At 44.7% G+C, this 27,915-nt stretch overlaps 3 protein-coding genes and 1 long non-coding RNA gene across 4 annotated transcripts in view; 2 read left to right on the top strand and 2 right to left on the bottom strand.

Moving 5' to 3' along the window:
- LOC145548631 (uncharacterized) overlaps positions 1-27,849 on the top strand; it is a 59,262-nt gene extending 31,413 nt beyond the window's left edge. Inside the window, exon 8 of the long non-coding RNA XR_014084634.1 lies at positions 27,804-27,849. This is a non-coding gene — a long non-coding RNA (uncharacterized LOC145548631). The remainder of the gene's footprint in view (positions 1-27,803) is intronic.
- Positions 73-3,455, bottom strand: LOC145548627 (uncharacterized). Its single transcript, XM_081599391.1, has 4 exons — positions 1,362-3,455; positions 1,139-1,292; positions 889-1,069; positions 73-629 (listed from the first exon to the last, which is right to left on the bottom strand). Exons 1-4 carry the CDS (start codon positions 1,431-1,433, stop codon positions 485-487), a joined length of 552 nt encoding a protein of 183 aa, XP_081455517.1. The 5' UTR covers positions 1,434-3,455; the 3' UTR covers positions 73-484.
- On the bottom strand, positions 5,996-19,818 carry LOC145548625 (H-2 class II histocompatibility antigen, A-U alpha chain-like). The gene is made up of 4 exons (XM_081599388.1): positions 19,673-19,818; positions 19,311-19,559; positions 6,600-6,884; positions 5,996-6,504 (listed from the first exon to the last, which is right to left on the bottom strand). The coding sequence occupies exons 1-4, from the start codon at positions 19,728-19,730 to the stop codon at positions 6,377-6,379; spliced, it is 720 nt and encodes a 239-aa protein (XP_081455514.1). The 5' UTR covers positions 19,731-19,818; the 3' UTR covers positions 5,996-6,376.
- Positions 20,282-23,818, top strand: LOC145548623 (H-2 class II histocompatibility antigen, E-S beta chain-like). Its single transcript, XM_081599386.1, has 6 exons — positions 20,282-20,369; positions 21,063-21,335; positions 21,809-22,022; positions 23,195-23,262; positions 23,396-23,509; positions 23,597-23,818. The coding sequence occupies exons 1-6, from the start codon at positions 20,315-20,317 to the stop codon at positions 23,620-23,622; spliced, it is 750 nt and encodes a 249-aa protein (XP_081455512.1). The 5' UTR covers positions 20,282-20,314; the 3' UTR covers positions 23,623-23,818.
- Positions 27,850-27,915: the final 66 nt, after the last annotated feature.

Below are 27,915 nucleotides of genomic sequence, written 5' to 3'. Positions count from 1 at the left end.
TCCGATCAGTTAGCGGGTCCATCTAGAACCTGAAGGGACGTCCTGTCACCATGGCAACCGTACCCAGTCCAGAGGACTGGTGGACGGCTGGTACTGGAGTCTGTTGGGTAAAAACTAACCCTGACCTTTGACCTGTGAAAACTTCCTGTTCTGACTTTGAATAAAGGAAGTTTTTGTTTCAGGGGAAGAGGAACCAGGCGGTTCCTACTGAGCTTCAGAAACTGGACCGGTTCTGTGGACGGGTTGAGACGAGTAGAAGCTTCAGTCTGTGAGCTGCTTCAGGAGGAAACAATGAAACATCCTGTTGGTTCTGATCGTCTCTGAATGTCCAGTCAAAGTCAGTCGGTTCTGATCCAGTGAGTCATAAACTCAGCGTGAGATGAACCTGGTAGAGGAACTGGATCAGACCGGTTCTGAAGCTGCAGGTCAACTGCAGACAGGTGAGCCCAACAGACCAACCCTCATAAGCCCCGCCCCCTCTGTCTCACCTGTCAGGTACCTGCAGCGTGGCGTCCAGCGACTCGGTCCAGGTGTGATCCATCTGCAGCTTCCTGAACCGACCCAGAACCTCTGAGGCCAGAACCGTTCCCTCTGAGGAACCGGGGGGATGATCGGCTCTGCTGACCCGGCTGGAACAGAGACGGCCAATCAGAGAGCAGGAAGAGAGACGGCCAATCAGAGGGCAGGAACAGAGACGGCCAATCAGAGGGCAGGAACAGAGACGGCCAATCAGAGGGCAGGAACAGAGACGGCCAATCAGAGGGCAGGAACCAGACGGCCAATCAGAGGGCAGGAACAGAGACGGCCAATCAGAGGGCAGGAACAGAGACGGCCAATCAGAGAGCAGGAACCAGCCGACCTGCTGTTACCATGGTAACCCCATCATACCTGACGGTGCTGAGCAGATCTTCGTCCTGCAGCAGCCTCCTCATCATCTCCCTCAGCTCCCCCAGGTAAAGCTCCGCCCCTCCGTCTGCAGGTCTGTTAGCCCCGCCCCCTGGCTGCTCTAGCCCCGCCTCCTGGGAACAGAGGCCCCGCCCCCTGAGTACAGCGAGGGCCAATAGGATCGCTGGTAGAGGATTACATGTCAGTCACATGACCAGGTGTTGGTCTGACCAGGTGATCTCTCTGGTCTTACCTGCAGTAAAGGCCACGCCCCCACACACACCTAGCAGCACACAGCCTCTCCTGTTACCATGGAGACGCCTCAGCAGCCGCCCTGTGACGTCACCGACAGGCCCCGCCTCCTCCAGACTAAGCTCCTCCCTCTGGGCTGCAGCTTCCTCATCAGACTAGAGAGAGAGAGCTGTTACCATGGTTACAGGACAGAGGGGGCGGGGCTAAGCTCTGCAGGGAGTTACCTGAGTCAGGTGAGCTGTCAGAGTTCCCATGATGCACTGCAGGGAGAGAACAGAACCGTGAACCCAGGTCATCCTAACTAGGAGGTCAAAGGTCAACCAGAGCCCAGATGGTCCTGATCAGGTCCGCCATGTTTCACCTGGTGGACAGTCAGGTGAACCATGGAGGGGTCAAAGGTCAACCATGAATCAGTAAAGGTTTCACCATCTGGTTCTGACACACCTGGTCCAGTCTGTCCAGGTGACACCTGTCTGTCCTCTGATTGGACAGCTGGCTGAGGTCAAAGTTCAGGACAGGAGCTCATCTCTCCTTCTTCCTGATGACATCATCCTGAGGCTGAGCCCTGATTGGCTGACTGCTGCAGGTTCTGGTGGTTCTGGTTTGCAGTTGGCTTCAAGGGTGGTTTTCCACAGCCCCATCGAGTTTGCAATGAAGGCTCTTAGAGTCCTATTGATGTTGTACATCTCTAAGCATTCAATGATCCAAGTGTGTGGCATTGAGTCATAGGCTTTCTTGTAATCAATCCAAGCGGTACACAGGTTGGTGTGTCGGGTTTTGCAGTCTCGGGCGACTGTGTGGTCTACAAGGAGTTGGTGTTTGGCTCCTCTGCCATTTATGCCTATGCCCTTCTGTGCCTTGCTCATGTATTTATCCATGTGCCCGCTTATCTTAGCCGCTATGATGCCTGACATGAGCTTCCATGTTGTAGAGAGACAGGTTATTGGCCGATAGTTGGATGGGACTGAACCCTTTGAGGATCCTTCTGTATCAGGATTGTACGCCCTTCAGTTAACCATTCAGGGTGAGTCCCATTTTGTAGCAGCTGGTTCAGTTGAGCTGCCAGTCGCTCATGGAGGGCCGTGAGTTTCTTAAGCCACTAGGCATGGATCATGTCAGGTCCTGGTGCTGTCCAGTTTTTCATACCCGAGACTCTGTCTTGGACATCCTACACAGTGATGGTTACCGGGGCTTGTTCAGGGAGGTTGCTGTGGTCCTCTCGTAGAGAGGTTAGCCACTGTGCATTGCTGTTGTAGGACGCCTCCCTTTCCCATATGCCTTTCCAGTATTGTTCAGTCTCCAGCCTGGGTGGGTCTGCTCTGTTGTTATTACCCTGCCATTGAGAGTACACTTTAGCTGGTTGGGTGGCGAAGAGCCGGTTAATCCTCCTGGCTTCATTCTCTCGCGTGTATCTCTTTAGGCGGCTGGCCAAGGCTTGGAGCCTTTGTTTGGCAGTTTCGAGTGCTTCAGGTATGGGCATCTGGCTGTACTTCTTGGGTACTGATCTTTTCATTGCACCCCTTTGGAGCTCTGACAGTTGACTCACTTCCCTCCTTGTTATCTTGATCTTAGCCTCTAACCGTCTTTTCCATGGTGGGTATTGGGTCTCATGGTTGCTCTTATAACCAAGCATCTCAAGGATCACTGATGCTGAGTTGTATATCAGCTCATTGGTTTCTGTTATGGTGTTGGTAGGGATCGTTCTTATTGACATTAACTTCAATCTGTCATCAGTTCTCCTCAGTCTCAGGTCGGTTCCTCTCCTCTGGTCCTGAAGCTGCTGAATAATCAGATCAGCTGCAGGAACATGAAGCAGCTTGGAGACGATCTGATGGTTTTTATCAGTTTCCATCACTTCCTGTTGTTCATGATCTCCAGTTATATTTACATCACAAATATTAAAAACTTTTCTATATTCTGCTAATGTCAGAAAAACACAATTTAATAATCATGGTGTTAAAATTAATTAAGAAATAAATTAATATCTGACATGAATGTTTAATGTCAATAAATAAAATGATGGCAGTGAAGGATGTTAAGTATATTCATAAATCAGCCATGGTGGCGCCGTCACCTCTCAGCCAATCAGAGGAGAAGCTGGCGTCAGGCGTTGGAGCAACAAGCCCCGCCCACTGGGAGCGGCTTCATGTGCAGCGATTTGTGGAAACTGGTCAGCCATTTTCCAGAAGAGTGAAACAACTTTTATGAAAAATGCTGCAGTGAAGGTTCTGCTGGATTCAGCTGCATATTGTCAGAACAAACACATCAAAGTAAAGGGGAATATGGATTCTCATGAAGTTACGCATAAATATGAGGCTGTAGATCAGGGATGTCAAAGTCAAATACACAGAGGGCCAAAAAAACAAATTTGCTACAAGCCGAGGGCCGGACTGGTTTAATGTTTATTAAAACATATTGAAATGATTGCACATAGTCTATTGAACCAAGACCTAACACAGTGTATATTATTTAACGATTAAATGAATAAAGCAATATTTTGTTATGGCTCTGTCAGTAACTTCAAGGGAAAACATTTTTCAAGAGGCAAACAGCAACAAATTTAATTGTTTTTAAAAACAATATATGTTTCTTAATATCAAGATAAATGCATAAATCAAAGTGCATGCATTATAAACTGAAAATGCATTACTGTGCTGCTCTATGATCCTACCGATCACTGCTTTCAAAGTAAAGTAAAAATATAAATCAAATCAGTTGTATTCTTTCTCATGGCTCTTATCTGCAATTTTACCTGAATCCATTCAACTGAAAATAAATACAATAAAATAAAATAAAATACAAAATATATGGCACACAGACAAAACAATACTTCATTCAAAGAAAAATCACGTCTTGTAGAAACAAATGTAAAAATTTAACTGAAACTTATAAACTGAAAATACGTTACTGCTCTGTGATGCTCACTTGTCTGAGGCTGAGCCTGATACTTGGAGGTGTCTCATCTTTTGTACAAGTTCATCAATGTTCGGGGTGAGGCTCTGAGCTGATGAATAATGAAGCCGTTTGGGCGCGCTGTAGTCACTTCGCGGGCTACCGTTGCATTATGGGAAATGTAGTGTTTGCGGGCAAAACACGAGCGGGCGGCTCTGGCTTGCGGGCCGGTTCTCATAGTAATTAAATATCATTCAGGGGCCATAGATAATTGATTTGCGGGCCGGATGTGGCCCGCGGGCCTTGACTTTGACATATGTGCTGTAGATGATAAATGAGCAGAAAGAAAGAGGCTGAACAGACCTGAATGTTTCTTCACTGAACCCAAATTCCAGCAGCTTCACATCTGGAAATGGATGCAGAACCTCAGGGTTGCACCGATTAGTCGACTAGTCGATTCTTTTCTCTGCAATGACTTTTTCCTGGGCCAGTCGACTAGTCGCTATCACGTGACAACAGATTTTTCCAAGGAAATGAAAGAAGGATGACTAGGTGAGTTCGTCAGAAAGCTCAAATTGTATAAAAATGTAAATAATTTAACAAACTGTAAATTACAGCATAGGCTCCCGCAATAGGGGCGTTGCGGCGCGGTGGTTAGCGCGGCGCCCCGCATACAGAGGCTTCAGCCCGCGGTATCAGGAGTCCGACTCCCGTCCTCCATTCGCTGGACCCATGAGGCCTCTCTCCGCTCTCTCTGCCCCCTTACAGTCAGATTGCTGTCAAATAAACTAGTGGCGAAAAAAATCCTATAAAAAAAAGAAAAACTACCTGGAGTAATGTGCGACAACGCGTCATGATGTCAGGCTTTTTTATCCCCCAGCTGATCAGCGTCACCTGCGTACTGAAGCTTCTAACCTGGCAGCTTTACGCTCTTATAAAAATATGGTTTGACTGCATCTGGAAACTAAGTCCAAGCTTCACCCTGAGGGTCTGATAGAGGTGATCTCTGCCGCCGTCTGCATGTCGGTTCAGAGCCGCTGCTGAGTCAGCAGAGCTTCCCGCTGCTCATCGGGCTGAGGAGCAGCGGGAAGCTTCGCTGGATTCAACTGTAACCAAACAGGATCCGTTCATAATAAGTTTGGTTGGTGAGGATCCAAAAGCGCCATGTGGTCAGTGTGATAATTTGACTCCTATAGGAGTAAATATCCAGAGATCATCAGTATCAGCCGACTTTGTGACACCAACTTTTCTCTTCTGGTCACAAAGAATGATCTGTTTATTGCTCTTTTAATTCTGCATAATAGACTTAGTAAAAGCGGGAGAAGGGGAGCGGGGGGGTCAATATTTGCTGTGAATTTAGCTGATAAAGCCTCCAAGTTGTTGTGAAGGGTTTTTGCTTACGTCACTATGACGTCACGGCGACTAGTCGACATCGACTATCATGATGTAGTCGACCCTAAATGACTTGTAGTCGTTCAACCCCTGAGATCCTCACATCTCACTTCCTCTGAGCTTCTACCAGTTCACTGAACCGACACCAGGAGCTACTGGACCAGAACCAGAACCAGACAGAACCAGTGGACCGTCCAGCCTTCATCACTCAGGCTGAGAACATCCATCCATCAGACCTGCTGCTCTTCACTGCAGCACCAGACCTGCTGCTGCAGGTCAAAGGTCACCACACCATGACCCAGAACATCATCAGAGAACCAAGCTGACCAGGTTCCCTCCACCAGGAAGCTGCTGTCCTGACTTCCTGTGGAGGCTGATGGAGCGAATCGATGCTCCATCAGCCTGGAGACTCATGGAGGAAACATGTAGAGGAGGAAACTGCTGCTGAGTTAATTTATAATAAAATAAACAAAATTAAAGTTATTCTAGATGAAGGTTCGTCCTGTTAGAGGATTTATGATCATCTGATGGAAACAGAAACCAGCTGATCTGGATGAAAGACACGAAACTGGCAGAAATAATTAATCATTTATTAACTGACAGCAGGTTTTATTCTCTGTTAGATAAAAACCATCAGTTAACAGTTTAATGTTGGAGTTTCTGTCAATTAAAGGATTTAAACTTTAACAACAGTTTATATTAAATTTACATCAGTGATGAAGAAAAACTGATTAAAGTGAAGAATGAAAAAAAAAAAACAGTTTAAATCTGAACATGAATCACTGATAAACCATCGACCAATCAGCTTTAACCAATCAGCTTCAGCCAATCAGCTCCAGCCAATCAGCTTCAGCCAATCAGCTTTAACCAATCAGCTTCAGCCAATCAGCTTTAACCAATCAGCTTTAACCAATCAGCTTTAACCAATCAGCTCCAGCCAATCAGCTCCAGCCAATCAGCTGCACTCGTTCCCTTTGATCAGGAAGAAAGTTCCCACAGCGACTCCCAGCAGGCCGATGGTCAGACCGACTCCACAGAAGATGGTCGGACCGGGACCGGACTGAGGAGAGTCCATCTCCACATCTGGAGAGAGAAAGAGACACATCAGGATGATTGATTCAATCAGGTTTAATTAAAGGTTCCTGTTCCTGCTTCCGGCCTAGTCAAAGTGTCCTCACCCCAGGTCCTGGTCAGTGGTTCTGTCAGGGCCAGATGCTGCACTGAGCAGCTGTAGATGTCTCCTAGCTGAGGGACGAACTGCAGCCTGGAGATCTGGGTGAAGCTGAAGTCCTTACTGGGGAAGGGAACGTTGATGCTGGTTCCTTCAGTCACTTTCTGACCGTTTCTGGTCCAGGAGACGTTGACCGGAGCCGGATAGAAACCAGAGACGTGGCAGACCAGGATGTTCTTCTCTCCCAGCTCCACTTCGTCTCTGGGGTAAATCACCAGGCCGGAGGGGGCATCTGGGGAGAAACCAGGGGGTAAGATGGAGGGACAGGAGCTGAACCTGATCTGGAGGATGGAGACTCTGATCCAGGAGGGTTCAGAGCAGAACCACTGATGGTGGATCAGTCAGGGGCCACATGGTTCAGAGCAGAACCACTGATGGTGGATCAGTCAGGGCCCACAATGTTCAGAGCAGAACCACTGATGGTGGATCAGTCAGGGGCCACAATGTTCAGAGCAGAACCACTGATGGTGGATCAGTCAGGGCCCACAGGGTTCAGAGCAGAACCACTGATGGTGGATCAGTCAGGGCCACATGGTTCAGAGCAGAACCACTGATGGTGGATCAGTCAGGGGCCACAGGGTTCAGAGCAGAACCACTGATGGGGGATGAGTCAGGGGCCACAATGTTCAGAGCAGAACCACTGATGGTGGATCAGTCAGGGGCCACATGGTTCAGAGCAGAACCACTGATGGTGGATCAGTCAGGGGCCACATGGTTCAGAGCAGAACCACTGATGGTGGATCAGTCAGGGGCCACAGGGTTCAGAGCAGAACCACTGATGGTGGATCAGTCAGGGGCCACATGGTTCAGAGCAGAACCACTGATGGTGGATCAGTCAGGGGCCCCAGGGTTCAGAGCAGAACCACTGATGGTGGATCAGTCAGGGGCCACAGGGTTCAGAGCAGAACCACTGATGGTGGATCAGTCAGGGGCCACAGGGTTCAGAGCAGAACCACTGATGGTGGATCAGTCAGGGGCCACAAGGTTCAGAGCAGAACCACTGATGGTGGATCAGTCAGGGGCCACAATGTTCAGAGCAGAACCACTGATGGTGGATCAGTCAGGGGCCACATGGTTCAGAGCAGAACCACTGATGGTGGATCAGTCAGGGGCCACATGGTTCAGAGCAGAACCACTGATGGTGGATCAGTCAGGGGCCACAAGGTTCAGAGCAGGACCACTGATGGTGGATCAGTCAGGGCCACAAGGTTCAGAGCAGGACCACTGATGGTGGATCAGTCAGGGGCCACATGGTTCAGAGCAGAACCACTGATGGTGGATCAGTCAGGGGCCACAATGTTCAGAGCAGAACCACTGATGGTGGATCAGTCAGGGGCCACATGGTTCAGAGCAGAACCACTGATGGTGGATCAGTCAGGGGCCACATGGTTCAGAGCAGAACCACTGATGGTGGATCAGTCAGGGGCCACATGGTTCAGAGCAGAACCACTGATGGTGGATCAGTCAGGGGCCACAATGTTCAGAGCAGAACCACTGATGGTGGATCAGTCATGGGCCACATGGTTCAGAGCAGAACCACTGATGGTGGATCAGTCAGGGGCCACATGGTTCAGAGCAGAACCACTGATGGTGGATCAGTCAGGGGCCACATGGTTCAGAGCAGAACCACTGATGGTGGATCAGTCAGGGGCCACATGGTTCAGAGCAGAACCACTGATGGTGGATCAGTCAGGGGCCACAATGTTCAGAGCAGAACCACTGATGGTGGATCAGTCAGGGGCCACAATGTTCAGAGCAGAACCACTGATGGTGGATCAGTCAGGGGCCACAATGTTCAGAGCAGAACCACTGATGGTGGATCAGTCAGGGGCCACAGGGTTCAGAGCAGAACCACTGATGGTGGATCAGTCAGGGGCCACATGGTTCAGAGCAGAACCACTGATGGTGGATCAGTCAGGGGCCACAATGTTCAGAGCAGAACCACTGATGGTGGATCAGTCAGGGGCCACAGGGTTCAGAGCAGAACCACTGATGGTGGATCAGTCAGGGGCCACAGGGTTCAGAGCAGAACCACTGATGGTGGATCAGTCAGGGGCCACATGGTTCAGAGCAGAACCACTGATGGTGGATCAGTCAGGGGCCACATGGTTCAGAGCAGAACCACTGATGGTGGATCAGTCAGGGGCCACAGGGTTCAGAGCAGAACCACTGATGGTGGATCAGTCAGGGGCCACATGGTTCAGAGCAGAACCACTGATGGTGGATCAGTCAGGGGCCACATGGTTCAGAGCAGAACCACTGATGGTGGATCAGTCAGGGGCCACATGGTTCAGAGCAGAACCACTGATGGTGGATCAGTCAGGGGCCACATGGTTCAGAGCAGAACCACTGATGGTGGATCAGTCAGGGGCCACATGGTTCAGAGCAGAACCACTGATGGTGGATCAGTCAGGGGCCACATGGTTCAGAGCAGAACCACTGATGGTGGATCAGTCAGGGGCCACATGGTTCAGAGCAGAACCACTGATGGTGGATCAGTCAGGGGCCACATGGTTCAGAGCAGAACCACTGATGGTGGATCAGTCAGGGGCCACAATGTTCAGAGCAGAACCACTGATGGTGGATCAGTCAGGGGCCACAATGTTCAGAGCAGAACCACTGATGGTGGATCAGTCAGGGGCCACAATGTTCAGAGGAAATAAGAACTAATGAATCAGAACAGGAAATGGACTGAACCTTTACAGAGTTTATCTGTTCACACCAACCAGAGACCCACAGATCAGTCCGACCCGGTTCTGGATTTCTGCTGGACGTCAACCTGAATCGGGTCTAGTAATGATGGCTGGTTCACCTGAGGCAGGTCACACCTGGGCCAGATCTGTCCTAATCTGTCCTAAACCCTAAAGGAAATCAGTTCTTAAGTGAAGTTATATTTAAAAAAAAACTATAAAATTCATAATAATAATTTTGACTTGTTACTCTAGTCGTTGTTTTTGTGTATCTAAATCATATTTACTGAATGTAAAAATGTTTTTGTTTTAGTTCTTAATTCTAATGTCTAAATATAAGAATATTTAAATAGAGACGCCCTCTGTCTCCTCCTGGTGGCGGACGGGACAAACTGCAGGCTGTAGCTCCGTCTCCATAGTAACGGACTCGAGCCGATAGCTGGTTGAAGACGAACTGAACTCAGTCCGGAAGTTTTTCATATCTTTCTGCTTTGGTCTGTTTTTTAGCCCACATTATTTATTCATTTTAATCTTTTCATAACTGAGTTTTTCCACCACCTGCAAGTTTATTTGCTCAGCAACATTTGGAAATATTTGATTTAAACGCCTTTTATTGGTGCCTCTCTATGCATCGCTGTGGCCCCGATTGTTCTTCACCCTGTAGAATCTCTAAATATTTATTTTCCAGTTAATGCGGCTCCTCGTATCGCTGCCACATAAATAACAGTGTTTAAAAATGTCGCTATTGTTTCTGTGGATATTTAATTGAAATATACAATATGAGAGAGATGTGAAAAACAACACAGTCCATCTTTTTAATCATTTTATTTTTAATATCATGGCTCTTCAACATCAGCTTTCAGGGATTAATCTTTAAGATGTTTGTTATCTTTGATCTTCCTCTGATGAGTTTCAGCCTCTGAAGCGAAACATCATTCTGGACCAGTTCTGTGTAATTTACATGTTTTGGTGGTTTTGATGGATTTATGTAAGAAAACGGCAACATGCCATATTAGACCAATAAAGTCTTTCTGATTAGTGATTCCTGAGATCTTAGTGGCTGTTTTATGGAATCAAATAGTATTTTTGCAAAGATTTGTGGTTCTTTAAGCTCATCGCCTTGTTTACTTCCTGGTTCGGTGAAGGGTCCTAAAAGCCACGCCCACTGATGGCTTACGTAACCTGCACACAATAATCAACCCGTATTTTATTTTGGCGGGTCCAAGTGACGGCACACTTTAAGTTCCGGGTCACAGGTCAACTCTGGCCTGTCTCTAGCTGCTGGTCATAGGGAATAACACGGCTGGATGGAGGATCGATAACACAGCCGATCGATTATATTCTGTGTTTTCTGTCTACCGATCGACGGCGAGTCGTTTGTTTTACGTACTTTGTGTTTTTTATAAAATAGAAATGCGGCGGCGACACGCCCACTCAATTTATGCATTAATGATTGGAAAATGACTTCATTGATTAAAAGCTCTTTCTCTTTTTGTTAAGTTTGTGGCCGAATAGATGATATATTGCCAAAGTATTAAATGGGCCCTTTGATTTCTGTAAATTCGTCCTTTTAGGATAGTTTTAGTTACTTTTCATTGATTTTGTTTAGAGCCTATAGGAATCTGGGCGGGGTTCATTTTTTGAGTTGCGCAACAAAAGAAAAAAAAGAAACAATTGTTTATTGAAGTTGATTGAGTTTAACTGTCAATTAAACTTGGGTACAACTTAAAAGTAAACTTTAATTTGATCTGTAACTTTAATTTGATCTTTAACTTTAATTTGATCTATAACTTTAATTTGATCTGTAACTTTAATTTGATCTTTAACTTTAATTTGATCTATAACTTGAAATTAATTTGAAAGATTCCTGAGAAATTCTCCATGTAGCCATTTTTTTTGTAATTATTGAATGTTTAGTTATTTTGTGTAACAGTTTAAACTGTTTAAATGTGAACTTGTTTTTATCTATGACCTCGTTCAGGTCGGGGTTTCTTCCACCTGTTTCAACCAGGATGATGATGATGATGATGATGATGATGATGATGGACTAAAGACAGTCAGATTATTGATTGATGGATCATTAATTAATCACCATGGATTCACAGATGGACTTACAATAGAAAATAAACTCTTGGGTCATCAGGGTTTGTTTTTGTTGCTGTTTTGTTTTGTTTGTTGTTTTTTCTTGTTGGTTATATTAATAGAAAATCACTGTTATTATAAATATTATTGCATATCTTCCTAAATGTATATAAAAACATAAGCTCGACTACAGTAACTTCCTGTCTGATGGTTTATTCACACATAAAGGCTCCACAGCCGAAGCTTTTGGCCGTAGTTATGGTTACACATAGTTAGAAAATAAAAAGCAGAGCATCAATATGAGAACTGAACATTTCTACTGAATGATGGGTTTTTACTCAACCTACATACAAAGAACCACAAAGTTTATCAGTTTTCAACCAAACTGGCAAAAGGAGAAAACACAACAAACTGGGTCTCCCATTGATCAGATCTGAAAACCTTCAGGTCTGAAAACCTTCAGGTCTGAAAACCTTCAGGTCTGAAAACCTTCAGGCCTGAAAACCTTCAGGTCTGAAAACCTTCAGGTCTGAAAACCTTCAGGCCTGAAAACCTTCAGGTCTGAAAACCTTCAGGTCTGAAAACCTTCAGGTCTGAAAACCTTCAGGTCTGAAAACCTTCAGGACTGAAAACCTTCAGGTCTGAAAACCTTCAGGTCTGAAAACCTTCAGCTCTGAAAACCTTCAGCTCTGAAAACCTTCAGGTCTGAAAACCTTCAGCTCTGAAAACCTTCAGGACTGAAAACCTTCAGCTCTGAAAACCTTCAGGTCTGAAAACCTTCAGCTCTGAAAACCTTCAGGTCTGAAAACCTTCAGGACTGAAAACCTTCAGCTCTGAAAACCTTCAGGTCTGAAAACCTTCAGCTCTGAAAACCTTCAGGCCTCACGGTGACCAATGGGAGACCGTCGGCTCTCTGCCAGACTTCACTGATTCACTTTAAAGCATCAAACCTGGAGCATCGTTTCACCTTCTGTCCGTCCAAACAGCTAAATGTTCTCCAGAAGGTCAACAACTTGTAAGTATAAGAAACTATTGAAAAATCCAGTAGAGAAGCAGAACAAATGTTTGAATATCTAGAAAAATCCTGATATTTTAGCTTTGGATGAATCCACTGACATTCAGTTGGTCGTATTTGTTGGGATTATTTCACAGAACTGCAGTTAGAGGAGAGTTGGTGTAACTGGGTCTATATTAATAGTTGAATATTAACACAATGTGTTTTTTCATGTATTTGTCTGCTTGACTGTTGCTGGTCCTCAGTCTCTCCTATAAGTGGTTTGGTCCTCCAGCTCCCCCTGATTTGATATTACACCTTTATAACATTTGATGCAGCCAACACTGTTATTTAGATCGGGTTGGAGCACATGCTAGGTGCTAATGCTAATACCTCCCGATGGACAGATTAAATAAATCCAGACTTGGTGTCTTGTGTTTGTCTCATCACAAACACAAGACAGACGTCCATCGGTCCACTTGGTGCCATGGAAGTAAAACCCAGAGCATCAAGATGAAAGAAACACTCCTGGGTGGTTTTCAAGAAGCTAATTTGCAGTAATTTAAATGAAATGCAACAGAAGGTGAACCAGCCATGTTTGGATCTTGAAATAGCTAAATAGTGAGAACTACAGTTTCTAGAATATGAGCTAAAGACTAATAAACTAATAAACTAATAAACTGGAGTCTCTGGATTCCAAGTTTGTTCTAATTCCTTTTCTGGGTTAAATAGAGAGAACTGCACAGTTTCTAACAAAATAAAACAAAAAGAGGAGAAATGAGGGCAAATGGCAACATTTGGACAAAACAAAGACATGAGTGAAGGCGGTGACGTCACAGGGCCATGAAACCGCGCTGCTCAGCCTCCTGGCAGAAGTCTGATAAAGGTGTTGTTTATCTAGGAATGTCCTTGGGAACGCTCAGCTCCACAGCTGCATGGATACAGGAGGGGTGAGGAGGGAAGAGCATTGTGTTTACATATCTTAAAGGGGATTAGAGAGATGCAGCCCTTCCAAGGCCACACGGGGGAAGCCAGTTCAGAAACAGAATGTCTTAGGTTGGGAAGATTATAAACTTCAATCTTCCCTAAAGTGTCTCTGAAACATCTCAGTTCCAATCATCCAGATTAGTTTGGTCGTTCCACTGAACCGAAACCAGCAACTTCTCCAAGATCGATTCCATCCCTTTAGTGGCACATTTTCTAAGGTGCAAATTCCTAGAAACAATACAAGATGTCCTCTGATCACCTCTTCTAGGAACTCTGTTAGCTTTAGCAACGTAGCAGGCAGAGATGGGGTTCCAGCTGTCCCATAAAATACAGTCGTTCCATATTTTGGCAGTTCAATGTTGCGTCCTGAAAGCGATTTGTTCCGTATTTCTATAAATGTCCGATAGACTCGCCTTTCACACATAAAGACTAAGAATAATGACCAAAATAAAACAGGAAATATTAAGGTCAGCTAAAATCTCGTGGCAGGAGCTAAAGGACCCCTGAAGCTACGGACCGACGCTGTTGTCATGGTTACCTAGAGATGGACACTAGCAGCTGCGGTGAGCCGCTATCAACCTGGGTCTTTATAAAACATCCTCAACCCCAGTGATCCCCAACCCCCGGTACCAATTGGTCCATGGACCGGTACCAGTCCGTGAACTAATTGGTACCGGGCTGCGCAAGAAATAAATATTTCCTTTTTATGTATTATGTATTTTATGTAAAGCGGCTATGCAGGATGAAAATGGCCTGCAGTAACACAGAGCTCCAGTAGAGGGCACCATAACGCCACACATGGATTATCGGTAAAATGCAATAAACATACAAATGACAGAAACCGTCAGAAAATATGAATTAACGATAAATTTCCTCATATGCTACTACAATGGTGATGTATATCTGCAAAGGATATCAGAGAACCTGAGTTATTACAGTAATAGCTCTTATTATCGGTAGCCAGAGAAACACGAGGCTAATTTCACATCCTAAGCTAATAACTGACAGAAACCCAAATATCAGGCAGAAAAATTTATATTTACGTAATAAAAACGCACACAGGTCTCATAGACACGGGACTAAAGAAGGATTGATGCTGGATGCTGTCCTGGATGGATTTTATGCCACCGAGTCTCAGAAGCACAGAAAATAACTTGTTCATCTACGTGAACTACAAAAATGAACAGATGCATCATGGGTGATGTAGTGCTAAACGAATGGACGGACTTTTAACCTAATGTACAGTGTGTTTGTCACTAACTGTGTGTATCGTGTTTTGTGTGCGGAGGAGAAACGGCAGAGAACAGACTGGAGGTGAGGCAGGCAGTTCTCTTGCCTCACCGCTGGGGGCGCTCATGATCCCAGATAGTGACGCCACAACTGCAGAGTAAGACACAGCGAGCTAGCCATGGAGCTAGCCATGGAGCTAGCACAGTAAATAAGTAAAGTACAGCGATATATTTGTTTTCTCCTCTCGTCAACATGAAAGATACATTTCTACACTTGAATAGTTTTCTAAAGTTTCAACTGAAGCAGGAGATGATAACTAAAGTTAGACAAACACCGGAGCTGAAGGTTTTACTTCAGGACAGTTTGATTCTCAGACGGAGTAGAAAAGACATGGAGGATAAACTTGGCTTTGGATGAACGGATATTCCTATGTAGGATTAGCGGCGCATGGATTTCATTGATAAGTAAAGGTAAGACAGCAATAAGATGTTTTTGTTTAGTTTTTTAATTAAATGCGTTTTGTGGGCCACAGTTAATGTCTAAATAATTCAGTAAAGTAGAAGCTAATCTACCACAGCAATTATTAATAAAACATTAAGCCTAAAACGTCCTACAACAACAGACTGAATGTTCTGATCTGTGTGCAAAATTCATGAATGTTTTTGGTGTTAAATGCTAAAACACAAAGTGGCATTGTTGTCAGTTGCTATGGCAACGGGTTAGGGTTAGCTGCTTGAGCCACAAGCAGCAGAATGAGTAGAAACAGATCAGGTGTCTGTGGAAAGTTTCTCTGCGAAGGGGAAAAGGCCCAGAGAAGAGACAGGAGGATGGATTCATCCTGGACCGGTAGGTGAGTCCCACATTACAAGCCGCTCTGCGTAACATGTGGCGACCGGCTGCTAATGAGGCAATGAAGCTTCAAGCTGCTTCACCACGTAGAGACCAAGCAGGCTGTGGATATCAGCAACACTTCAGGTGTTATTGTCTCCCATCACTCCCTGATGGACCGTCTGGTTGCAGAGAAACAAGCTCAGGGCTCCGTTAGTCATTATCGTGAGTTAAAATGTTCACTAAAGTAAAATGTTTGTTTTTGTGGCGCATCTGTATCTTATTTTGAAAGGATATGTAAACGTTACCATAGCGACCAGAGTCAGAGCGTTTGGTCGAGAGGAGATGAGTAGAGCTTGTGAGTCTTAAGTCTGGTTTAGACGGAAAGATTTCAGAATGTCGGCCGATTCTCCAAACCTCTGTGACCACAGAGCTGATAAAGTCCAACAGGTTCGATCGGTTCGTGTGTCCAAGGCAGGAGGAGCAACACGAACCGATTCCAGTCAGAACATCCCGATTCCAGAGGATAATCCAGGAAAACCCCAACATGGCGGGAAATTAGAATAACAAACACGGATGACGATTCCAGACGGTTGGTACAGCAATAACAGATCTTTAATGTATTGTGGTGCTAAACCGTTCAGTGATTTATAAACTAACATCAGGATTTTAAAGTCTATTCTTTGAGCTACAGGGAGCCAGAGGAGGGACTTTAAAACTGGAGTTATGTCTCCATCTTCCTGGTTTTAGTCAGAACAGCAGCAGCAGCTCCTGGATCGGCTGCAGCTGGAGGATTGATTTGTTAGTCAGACCTGTGAAGAAGCTGCTGCAGGAATCAATGCGGCTAAAGATAAACACAGGATGAGTTTCTCTAGATCTGAGACATAAGTCCTCTAATCCTAGAGATGTTCTTCAGGTGATAGAAGGCCGACTTTGTGACTGTCTTAATGTGGCTCTGAAGGTTCAGGTCAAAGGTCAGAGGTCATCACTACTCCCAGGTTTCGGGCTGATCGCTGGTTTCAGTTGTAATAACTGAAGCTGTGCATTGATTCTAGATCTATAACTCTAGATCTATAACTCTAGATGTATTAAATCATTGTGACTAGACTAGTTAACTTTTAAACAAAGTTAGCAGTAAAATATTGGACATGTGACGATTCCAGAACTAAAACGGCTTAACCAGAAAGATTTAGTTCATATTCAGTCTAATGTCAGTCAGTTTAAAGTCTCTTCTTTAGTGTAACTGACCTGGAGGTCACAGCTGCCTGTTCATCTTCATGTGAAACAGTTTGACCGGGATTTGAACCGGGCTCAGATCAGATATGACATCTGGAACTGGGTTGCTGGTTGTTTAGGTGAAATGTTTTACGACCTCTGCTGTGTTTCCTCTGCTGTCTATCCTCCCTCTTTGTTGCTTGATAATAAAAGACGAGCTGAACCCAAAGATCTTCAGACGCTCTGAACGGCTCGGAGGAGCTGTTCACAGAGGTTTCTCCTTTTGCAAAAGCTTTAAAATTCATATACGTTGTCTGTGGTTCCTTTATGTAGGTTCTAGGAAAATAACCTATCAGTAAACTGACGTTATAAAGATGTTATAAACAGGTTATTACCGACAGATTGTACTTCATGTGTTTCAGATTCCATATTAAACAATCTGACATTTTCAGTATCGTTTGTTTCCATTACTTCTTGTTTCTGACCCAGACGTGGAACCAAGTCTCTGTTTAGTCGAGTCTCAAGTCTTCAGAATTTAATGTAAATAATAAACCATGTGAAATGGACTCATTGCACATGAAGCCCAGTGGTTTTGGATGTGATGGTAAAATAAATATCCGTCAGTCCAAGTGGGTTAAATCTAGAGCTAATCTGAGTATTGATAAAAACATGTGGCCTGAATCACTAACAATGACATAAATAATGAGCTGCATTACCATCCAGAAACACTCAGAACTGCCCCACAGCGCCACCTTCAGGATCCCTACAATGGTACAACTTTTCATTGTTACAGCAATTTCTGAAGGAGAGCAAAATTACTGGGTTTTGATTTGTTTTCTAGTAAAATTAGAAAGAGATGTTAGCTAGCAGGTAGAGATGTTAGCTAGCAGGTAGAGATGTTAGCTAGCAGGTAGAGATGTTAGCTAGAAGGCAAAGATGTTAGCTAGCAGGCAGAGATGTTAGCTAGCAGGTAGAGATGTTAGCTAGCAGGTAGAGATGTTAGCTAGCAGGTAGAGATGTTAGCTAGCAGGCAGAGATGTTAGCTAGCAGGTAGAGATGTTAGCTAGCAGGCAGAGATGTTAGCTAGCAGGTAGAGATGTTAGCTAGCAGGTAGAGATGTTTGCTAGCAGGTAGAGATGTTAGCTAGCAGGAAGAGATGATAGCTAGCAGGCAGAAATGGTGCCTATCAGATAGAGATTTTAGCTAGCAGGCAGAAATGGTGCCTATCAGATAGAGATTTTAGCTAGCAGGTAGATATATTAGTTAGCAGGCAGAGATGTTAGTTAGAAGGTACAGATGTTAGCTAGCAGGTACAGATGTTAGCTAGCGGGCAGAGATGTTAGGTGCCTATGTGACCTGCAGAATGTTTCACATCATCAACCTGAAGCTGTTCTCTCTCCATCCTCAGAAGGAAACATCAGAGGTGAAAACAGCCTGATGTGCAGCATTGACTGAACATCTGCAGAAAGTTTCTCTGAGCTGAAACCAAAGCATCATTAACCCTTTCACTGCAGACTTGGCCTAGTTAAAGGCTCGTGGTGCTTCAGCCTCACAGCTGACTGGACTTTGTGATGATGACAGAATGTAGTGAAGTTTGGCCTCCATTTAAATATCCCAGGATAAACCAGGTTGAACTCTAACCTCACTGTTTGCATCATCAGTTCTTTCTACCCTGCAGCAGGTTTAGGTCTGAACTTACTGACAGTCAAAGGTCAAAGTTCACATTTAAAGACGTTTAGTTTTTTACTGTAAATTATTAATATTTAAGGTTTCAGAGCCACAGACTGAAGCTAAAGGTCATCGTTACGTTAACAAAGGTCTTCAGGTGTTGGCAGTTTGACCTCTGACCTTTAACCTCTCAGCCTGACTCCAGGGTTAAAGTTCATAAATAGTTGATCATCAGATATTGATCTCTGGTTTCTCACTGTGTCGTTTTAATCTGGATTAAATCTGGTTCTGCTGTTTAACCTGATCTCTCTCCCTATTGGCTGGTCACACAGCTGCTGCCCTCTGATTGGCCGGGGGGCGGGGCTAAGCAGGTCTGTTAGAGAGGAACTGATGGACCAGAACCAGAACCGGACCTCCAGCTCTCATGTTGACCTGCTGGGTTTGGTTCTATTATGGGATGTTCCCAGTAACCATCATCATCTTTACTGGGAGCAGGACAGTTATTGATTATTGATTATTGATGAAATGATCAATTCCTGATTTATTTCTAATTATTGAATCTGTGAGAATATTTTAGTTATTTATTCTGTTTCTTTTGTTTCTGATTCATTTTAAGGTTTAGTAAATAAATTATTTAACTTATTGATGGAATAAAGTTAATAAAAAGTTTTAATTATAATATTATATAAATCAGATGAAGAGCCATAAATATTAAATTATTCACATTAAATGTTTAACATATAGAATCAACCCAGAGAGTAAATCTGTTTTCATGTATTCATGAAGCTCTGCGTGTTATTAATGGTTAATAAACAGTTAATAGAGTCATAATAATATACTGAACAGATTTAATAAACAGGTTATAAACAAGATTTAATTTAAATATTATTATTAATAATTATTAGTTTATGATCAAAATGATCAGAGGAGAAAATCAATCAGTTTAAATAGTTATTGTGTTTACCTCGTTCCAGAGGGATGTCCTTCATGGCGCTGCGCCTGATACCCAGGTTTGCTCTGCAGATCTGTTGACTAGCCACAGCTGCTTCATAAGTTCCTTCCACGTAGCTGGTATGATCAACGAAAGGAGGCTGAGGTTCGATTCCTTTTCCCTTCTTGAAGTCGGCGTACCAGACCTCCTCTCCATCCAGAGTGTACATCTTCTCTCCATCAGAGTCTGAACATCCAGTGACAGCAAGGTCCTCATGTAGAACTAGAACACAGAGAGAAACTGATGAAGAACCTGCAGCAGAACCAGCGGGTCCATCAGAACCCGGTCAGAACCAGCGGGTCCATCAGAACCCGGTCAGAACCAGAGAAACTCACCGTCAGCAGAGACCCAGAGGACCCCGCTGAGGAAGAGGAGCAGCTTCATCTTCATCATTCAGGCTCTCAGAGACTCTGAGAGAAACTGAAGCTGCTGCTGGAACCAAAGGCTGGCAGCAGCCAATCAGAGGGCAGGAGGGCTGTGACGTCACCAGGAGCTAGGCAGAGGAAGGCTGGGGCTGCTGGAGGCCAGGACTGGTTCTGGAGGAAACCAGTAGAACCGGATCAGAACCAGCTGGTGGATCTTTATCTGTAAACTTTGTTCTTTTAAATGTATTAAATTCTGTCTGACCTGCTGGTTCTGATCCGGTTCTGGTCCGGTTCTGATCTGGTTCTGATCTGGTTCTGATCAGTCGGGTTGTTCTGTCAGGAGATCCAGTTCTTCTATAGTTTTCATTTAGTTTTTCTCTGTGGAACCAGAACCGGTCCATTGGACCAGCAGAGACCTGGTACCGGGACAGAACCAGAATCTAAAGTTCCTGCAGACAGAAAGACCAGAACCAGAACCAGTTCCTGTCTCTGGTCTCCAGCCTGTTCTACCCGGTAACCAGTGATGCTGGGTCATGTGACTGTGTTCTGGTTTTTACAGCCGGTCCCATCAGAACCAGTTAGTTGCTGTGACTGGGAGAGAGAGAGAGAGACATGGGTCCATCAGCGCTCGGCTGGCTGCTGGTCATCATCACCGTCCACTCTGCAGGTAAGATCAATAACCGATAATCACTGTTAGTTAATGATCAATAACCGATAATCACTGTTAGTTAATGATCAATAACCCATAATCACTGTTAGTTATTATAAATATGTGGGTCAATATAGTTTAAACTCTAGAACAATAAGGATCAATGATCTGATCAATACTTTAACCAGCAGAGAGGATCAGGAAGCAATAATATCTGGATCAATAATCACTTTTAAATTGATTAACTGTTTGGCAATAGAGTTTAAATACAGCCAATATAATCAATATTCTAATTATTGGTCACTGATTAATACAGTAACTGATACTTCAGACTACAAACTGATCAACACATTTTATGATCAGTTATTGATATATTGATAACTAATCAATGGGAACTCTCCCTACCTAAAACTGATCAGCTGTTAATAAATTGATTTATATAAATTATTCAGTTGATTATCTGATCAATACATAATTAAAATAAGGATAAATATTCTGATCAGTATAATAATCAATACTGTTATATAATAATCAATAACTCTGATCAGTTTTATGTTGCATCACTTCCTGTCCAGTGGCACCAATCAGGAAGCTGATCAATATGTTAATAAATGTGTTTCTGCATCACCCTGTTCAGATCATGAAGCATCAATGATCTGATAATCAATAATGTTCTGATTGATCAACACTGAGGTTCTGATCTGGTTCCAGGTGGATTTCTGAGTTATGGAGTGGATCGTTGTGTCTTTAACTCCACTGAGCTGAAGGACATTCAGTTCATCAGGTCCATCTATTACAACAAGCTGGAGATCATCAGGTTCACCAGCAGCCTGGGCAGATTTGTTGGATACACAGAGTATGGAGTGATGAACGCTGAGATCTGGAACAAAGACACGTCAGATATCGCTGCGATGAGAGCTCAGAGGGAGGCCTACTGCCTGAACAACATCGGTAACGACTACCAGGCGGCTCTGGATAAATCAGGTGAGCTGATTCGATCGATTCCTGACTGATGATCATTAAACTGGATTTATTATTGATCAGCATTAACCAATATTGATCTGATTATTGATCTGATCACTGATCAGGTTATTGATTAATTATTTACTGCTGGACTTTAATATTAAACATTAATAAATTGGTCATCAATATTAATAACAGAAACTTTCAATAATCAATTAAATCAGGAAACAATCAGAAAAAATAATTTATAAATATAAACTTTATTTTCACTATAAACTGAAGTTACATCAGATCTATTATTGATTATCTGTGATTTATCTATAATAATATAAACCTGATCAGTTTGGATCAATAACCAGTAAATGTATCTATTTCCCCCAGCAGCTGCAGTCAAACTGGTTTCATCATCAATAGAGAAACTGATAATATTGATATAATCATCAGGTATTGACCCCAGCCAATAACAAACCAATAACCCGTCATTGATCCTCCAGTCGCCCCCACAGTCAGCCTGTTCTCCTCGACGCCCCCTGCTGGCCACCACCCCTCCATGCTGGTCTGCAGAGTTTATGATTTCTACCCTAAAACCATCAAAGTCCACTGGCTGAGAGACGGACAGGAAGTGACATCAGACGTCACCACCACTGACGAGATGGAGGACGGAGACTGGTACTACCAGGTCCACTCTACGCTGGAGTACACGCCCAGGTGGGTCAGAACCAGAACCAGGACCATTAGAACCAGTAGAACCACTGGGACCAGTAGGACCAGAACCAGGACCAGTAGAACCATTAGAAAACCACTGGTACTACCAGGTCCACTCTACGCTGGAGTACACGCCCAGGTGGGTCAGAACCAGAACCAGGACCAGTAGAACCATTAGAACCAGAACCACTGGTACTACCAGGTCCACTCTACGCTGGAGTACAAGCCCAGGTGGTCAGAACCAGAACCAGTAGAACCATTAGAACCATTAGAACCATTAGAACCAGAACCACTGGTACTACCAGGTCCACTCTACGCTGTAGTATACGCCCAGGTGGGTCAGAACCAGAACCAGAACCATTAGAACCATTAGAACCACTGGGACCAGTAGAACCATTAGAACCACTGGGACCAGTAGAACCAGAACCAGGACCAGTAGAACCATTAGAACCAGAACCACTGGTACTACCAGGTCCACTTCACGCTGGAGTACACGCCCAGGTGGGTCAGAACCAGAACCAGTAGAACCATTAGAACCATTAGAACCAGAACCACTGGTACTACCAGGTCCACTCTACGCTGGAGTACACGCCCAGGTGGGTCAGAACCAGAACCAGTAGAACCATTAGAACCACTGGGACCAGTAGGACCATTAGAACCAGAACCACTGGTACTACCAGGTCCACTCTACGCTGGAGTACACGCCCAGGTGGGTCAGAACCAGAACCAGTAGAACCATTAGAACCATTAGAACCAGAACCACTGGTACTACCAGGTCCACTCTACGCTGGAGTACACGCCCAGGTGGGTCAGAACCAGAACCAGTAGAACCATTAGAACCATTAGAACCAGAACCACTGGTACTACCAGGTCCACTCTACGCTGGAGTACACGCCCAGGTGGGTCAGAACCAGAACCATTAGAACCAGTAGAACCACTGGGACCAGTAGGACCAGAACCACTGGTACTACCAGGTCCACTCTACGCTGGAGTACACGCCCAGGTGGGTCAGAACCAGAATCAGGACCAGTAGAACCATTAGAACCAGAACCACTGGGACCACAACGAGTAGAAACAGAACCATTACAACCTAAACGACCAGAACCAGTAGGACCAGTGGGGTTTGATGACCCGGTTCTGCTGGTTCTGACCCGGTTCTGCTCCTGTCTCTGCAGGTCTGGAGAGCGGATCTCCTGCAGGGTGGAACACGCCAGCCTGAAGGAGCCTCTGGTCACCGACTGGGGTAAGAAGGAGGACGATGGAGACACCTGGGTGACTTGTCTCTCTCTGTCCCCCCCGTCCTAACCTGTCCCCTGTCCTCTCTGCCCCCCGTCCTAACCTGTCCCCTGTCCTAACCTGTCCTCTCTGTCCCTCAGAACCGTCCATGCCGGACTCAGACAGGAACAAACTGGCCATCGGAGCTTCAGGACTGATCCTGGGTCTGATCCTGTCTCTGGCTGGATTCATCTACTACAAGAGGAAGGCCAGAGGTCAGAACCAGAACCTGGACAGAACCAGTCTGACCCAGTTCTACTCCCACTACCAGGTTCTGACCCGGTCCATTGTTTCTCTTCCAGGTCGCATTCTGGTTCCGACCAGCTGAGCCCGGATGGAGGTTCTGGTTCCTCCTGCTTCCTGCTGAACTGGACCATCTGACCCAGAACCAGAACGTCTCAGAGGAGGATCCAGTTCTCCATGTGGCCCGGTTCTGGTTCTGGTGGCCCGGCTGCTTCTCTTCCTCTAATCATCTTCATCAATAATCAGATTTTATTCTTTGATGTTTGGAAATAAATCAATAAACCATCAGAACCTCTAATGTCGTCATGAACCGGATCCAGCCAGAACCGGTTACAGCAGCTAAGCCCGGTTGCTAGGCAACGGTGCATCGCTAACGTATTGTGAGTAGCTAAGCCGGTTGCTAGGCAACGGTGCATCGCTAATGTATTGTGAGCAGCTAAGCCCGGTTGCTAGGCAACGGTGCATCGCTAACGTATTGTGACCTAAACAGGAAGTTCCTGAAATGGCTCATTTTCCAGACGCCAAAAACATAAAGTTACTGTGAAAACAGCAGCCAAACCTGCAGTAACACTTTCACCCTGATGGTGGCGCTGTGAGCGACTCAAACTGGTTCTGGTGGCTGAGAAGGATCCAGTGGATCAGAACCCGGTCTGAAGAACCAGAGTTCAGACAGAACCAGGTTCTGATGCTGCCCCCTGCTGGCTGAACTCTGCCACTGCAGCAGGAACTGATGACCCGGTTCTGTTTTCAGAGACCTGACCCGGTTTGATTAAAGGGTTCTGATGGGCTGGATCAGAACCAATGGATCCAGGTGAGACGGACCGACTCACCTGGATCATCTGGGATTCTGATCATGATGGTTTTTGATCTGCAGAGTTTCTCTCATCATGGAGGATCGGTTCTGTTCCCTCCTGGTTCTGTTCCCTCTGGTTCTGTTCCCTCCTGGTTCTGTTCCCTCCTGGTTCTGTTCCCTCCTGGTTCTGTTCCCTCTGGTTCTGTTCTGCAGCCTTATGTCCACATTAATCAGCTGTGATAAAAATCATCTTGTTGCTATGGTTACCAGTGGTGGAGAAAGTACTCAAACAATGTAGGAGCCATTTATCCTTTCTGCCACCAGGGGGCGCATTTATGTTGAGTTCTGAGTGTCTGATGGGTTATGAATCATGAACCATGATTCTGTTCAGGTGTCAGTGACCTCACCAAGCTCCGCCCAGAAACCCTCGAAAGTCCCACGTGGCTTCATGTCTCACATTAACTCCTCGCAGAGCTAATAGCTTCTATGGGATGTTTCATTTTGACTGACTCTGCAGAATATTTCTGAGTTGATTAGTTTAGCATTTCTGCCGGATTTTCACTAAATATCAGCCACGACAAGGGAACCAACAAGTTCATGTCGTCTTTTCTGGACGACATCAAGATGTTTTAGCCACGCGATGCCTCTAACATTGTGGCGTCGCAGCTAAATGCTACCAGTCGATGAGGAAAACAGCAGATCCTCAGACCCTCAGCATAAATATACCTGTGGACAAGATCACTGATGGCTGTTGTTCTTGGAAAAGCTAGTTTAGTAAAAGCTAGCGTGGCTAACACGATTACAGTTTAGTAAAAGCTAGCGTGGCTAACACGATTGCAGTTTAGTAAAAGCTAGCGTGGCTAACACGATTGCAGTTTAGTAAAAGCTAGCGTGGCTAACACGATTACAGTTTAGTAAAAGCTAGCGTGGCTAACACGATTGCAGTTTAGTAAAAGCTAGCGTGGCTAACACGATTGCAGTTTAGTAAAAGTTAGCGTGGCTAACACGATTGCAGTTTAGTAAAAGCTAGCGTGGCTAACACGATGCAGTTTAGTAAAAGCTAGCGTGGCTAACACGATTACAGTTTAGTAAAAGCTAGCGTGGCTAACACGATTGCAGTTTAGTAAAAGCTAGCGTGGCTAACACGATTACAGTTTAGTAAAAGCTAGCGTGGCTAACACGATTACAGTTTAGTAAAAGCTAGCGTGGCTAACACGATTGCAGTTTAGTAAAAGCTAGCGTGGCTAACACGATTACAGTTTAGTAAAAGCTAGCGTGGCTAACACGATTGCAGTTTAGTAAAAGCTAGCGTGGCTAACACGATTGCAGTTTAGTAAAAGTTAGCGTGGCTAACACGATTGCAGTTTAGTAAAAGCTAGCGTGGCTAACACGATTGCAGTTTAGTAAAAGCTAGCGTGGCTAACACGATTACAGTTTAGTAAAAGCTAGCGTGGCTAACACGATTGCAGTTTAGTAAAAGCTAGCGTGGCTAACACGATTACAGTTTAGTAAAAGCTAGCGTGGCTAACACGATTACAGTTTAGTAAAAGCTAGCGTGGCTAACACGATAACAGTTTAGTAAAAGCTAGCGTGGCTAACACGATTGCAGTTTAGTAAAAGCTAGTGTGGCTAACACGATTACAGTTTAGTAAAAGCTAGCGTGGCTAACACGATTACAGTTTAGTAAAAGCTAGCGTGGCTAACACGATTGCAGTTTAGTAAAGCTAGCGTGGCTAACACGATTACAGTTTAGTAAAAGCTAGCGTGGCTAACACGATTGCAGTTTAGTAAAAGCTAGCGTGGCTAACACGATTACAGTTTAGTAAAAGCTAGCGTGGCTAACACGATTGCAGTTTAGTAAAAGCTAGCGTGGCTAACACGATTGCAGTTTAGTAAAAGTTAGCGTGGCTAACACGATTGCAGTTTAGTAAAAGCTAGCGTGGCTAACACGATTGCAGTTTAGTAAAAGCTAGCGTGGCTAACACGATTACAGTTTAGTAAAAGCTAGCGTGGCTAACACGATTGCAGTTTAGTAAAAGCTAGCGTGGCTAACACGATTACAGTTTAGTAAAAGCTAGCGTGGCTAACACGATTACAGTTTAGTAAAAGCTAGCGTGGCTAACACGATTGCAGTTTAGTAAAAGCTAGCGTGGCTAACACGATTACAGTTTAGTAAAAGCTAGCGTGGCTAACACGATTGCAGTTTAGTAAAAGCTAGCGTGGCTAACACGATTGCAGTTTAGTAAAAGTTAGCGTGGCTAACACGATTGCAGTTTAGTAAAAGCTAGCGTGGCTAACACGATTGCAGTTTAGTAAAAGCTAGCGTGGCTAACACGATTACAGTTTAGTAAAAGCTAGCGTGGCTAACACGATTGCAGTTTAGTAAAAGCTAGCGTGGCTAACACGATTACAGTTTAGTAAAAGCTAGCGTGGCTAACACGATTACAGTTTAGTAAAAGCTAGCGTGGCTAACACGATAACAGTTTAGTAAAAGCTAGCGTGGCTAACACGATTGCAGTTTAGTAAAAGCTAGTGTGGCTAACACGATTACAGTGTAGTAAAAGCTAGCGTGGCTAACACGATTACAGTTTAGTAAAAGCTAGCGTGGCTAACACGATTACAGTTTAGTAAAAGCTAGCGTGGCTAACACGATTACAGTTTAGTAAAAGCTAGCATGGCTAACATGATTACAGTTTAGTAAAAGCTAGCGTGGCTAACACGATCACAGTTTAGTAAAAGCTAGCATGGCTAAAACGATTACAGTTTAGTAAAAGTTAGCGTGGCTAACACGATTACAGTTTAGTAAAAGCTAGCGTGGCTAACACGATTACAGTTTAGTAAAAAGCCTTTTCAGGTGAAATAAAATCTTTAATGTATGTCAGATACGGTACACATTGCATATTGATCTGTTCAGCTAACGTAAGGCTGTAACTGACAGGCTTCAGGGTGTAGAAGTTGTATCGGTACTGCCATTATGCTGTACTTGGCTAAAAGGTTTTCATAATGGATGTTTTTATTATTGACTTTATTTTTTTCATTCACTAAACACAAAGAAAGCAAAGCAATAATACTTACACCAGCAGACACTTTGTTCTTATTGATCCTACGACGGTTGAGCTGCTAATGTGGTCGAGCTCAAGCTTTGATCCAAGCAAGACTTTCCGCTTCAGATTTTAGAAATCTGTCAATTTTAGTTCCACAAATAGATCAGGATACCTGACATCACCTGTACAGGTTCCTCACTGACGGTTGACTGATCCGACTTCAGCAGAAATAACGGCTTAAAAATCAGTTCAGAGGAAATAAAGTTTTAATAAATTAACTCCAGACAGAAACATGTCGCCTCAGACGGCCTAGTCCAAGTCCTGCAGCCTGACAGAGCTGATGACACTCAGCCACTGGACTCACCTGGTCCAGGTGTTCCTGTCAGACTGAGATCATTTAGTGACTCAGTTAAACATCCAGGTGAACAGGTTCAGCAGGTGAACAGGTTCATCCAGGTGAACAGGTTCAGCAGGTGAACAGGTTCATCCAGGTGAACAGGTTCATCCAGGTGAACAGGTTCAGCAGGTGAACAGGTTCAGC

This window comes from Poecilia reticulata, chromosome 18 (genome assembly GCF_904066995.2).
Source record: "Poecilia reticulata chromosome 18, P_reticulata-male-v2, whole genome shotgun sequence".
Taxonomy (NCBI): domain Eukaryota; kingdom Metazoa; phylum Chordata; class Actinopteri; order Cyprinodontiformes; family Poeciliidae; genus Poecilia; species Poecilia reticulata.
The sequence above is the reverse complement of the archived record's forward strand: the minus strand, read 5'-3'. Positions and strand labels throughout refer to the sequence as shown.

Bases quoted from the DNA above. Each gene is read 5' to 3' on its own strand.
- LOC145548627 (XM_081599391.1), bottom strand. From the start codon at position 1,433: ATGACCTGGGTTCACGGTTCTGTTCTCTCCCTGCAGTGCATCATGGGA. The intron at 1,293-1,361 runs GTAACTCCCTGC...CTCTCTCTCTAG, and splicing joins TGACAGCTCACCTGACTCAG to TCTGATGAGGAAGCTGCAGC. The intron at 1,070-1,138 runs GTAAGACCAGAG...ATCCTCTACCAG, and splicing joins GGGCGTGGCCTTTACTGCAG to CGATCCTATTGGCCCTCGCT.
- LOC145548625 (XM_081599388.1), bottom strand. From the start codon at position 19,730: ATGATGAAGATGAAGCTGCTCCTCTTCCTCAGCGGGGTCCTCTGGGTC. The intron at 19,560-19,672 runs GTGAGTTTCTCT...TCTGTGTTCTAG, and splicing joins CCTCTGGGTCTCTGCTGACG to TTCTACATGAGGACCTTGCT. The intron at 6,885-19,310 runs GTAAACACAATA...GTTTCTCCCCAG, and splicing joins GGACATCCCTCTGGAACGAG to ATGCCCCCTCCGGCCTGGTG.
- LOC145548623 (XM_081599386.1), top strand. From the start codon at position 20,315: ATGGGTCCATCAGCGCTCGGCTGGCTGCTGGTCATCATCACCGTCCAC. The intron at 22,023-23,194 runs GTGGGTCAGAAC...CTGTCTCTGCAG, and splicing joins ACGCTGGAGTACACGCCCAG to GTCTGGAGAGCGGATCTCCT. The intron at 23,510-23,596 runs GTCAGAACCAGA...TTTCTCTTCCAG, and splicing joins CTACAAGAGGAAGGCCAGAG to GTCGCATTCTGGTTCCGACC.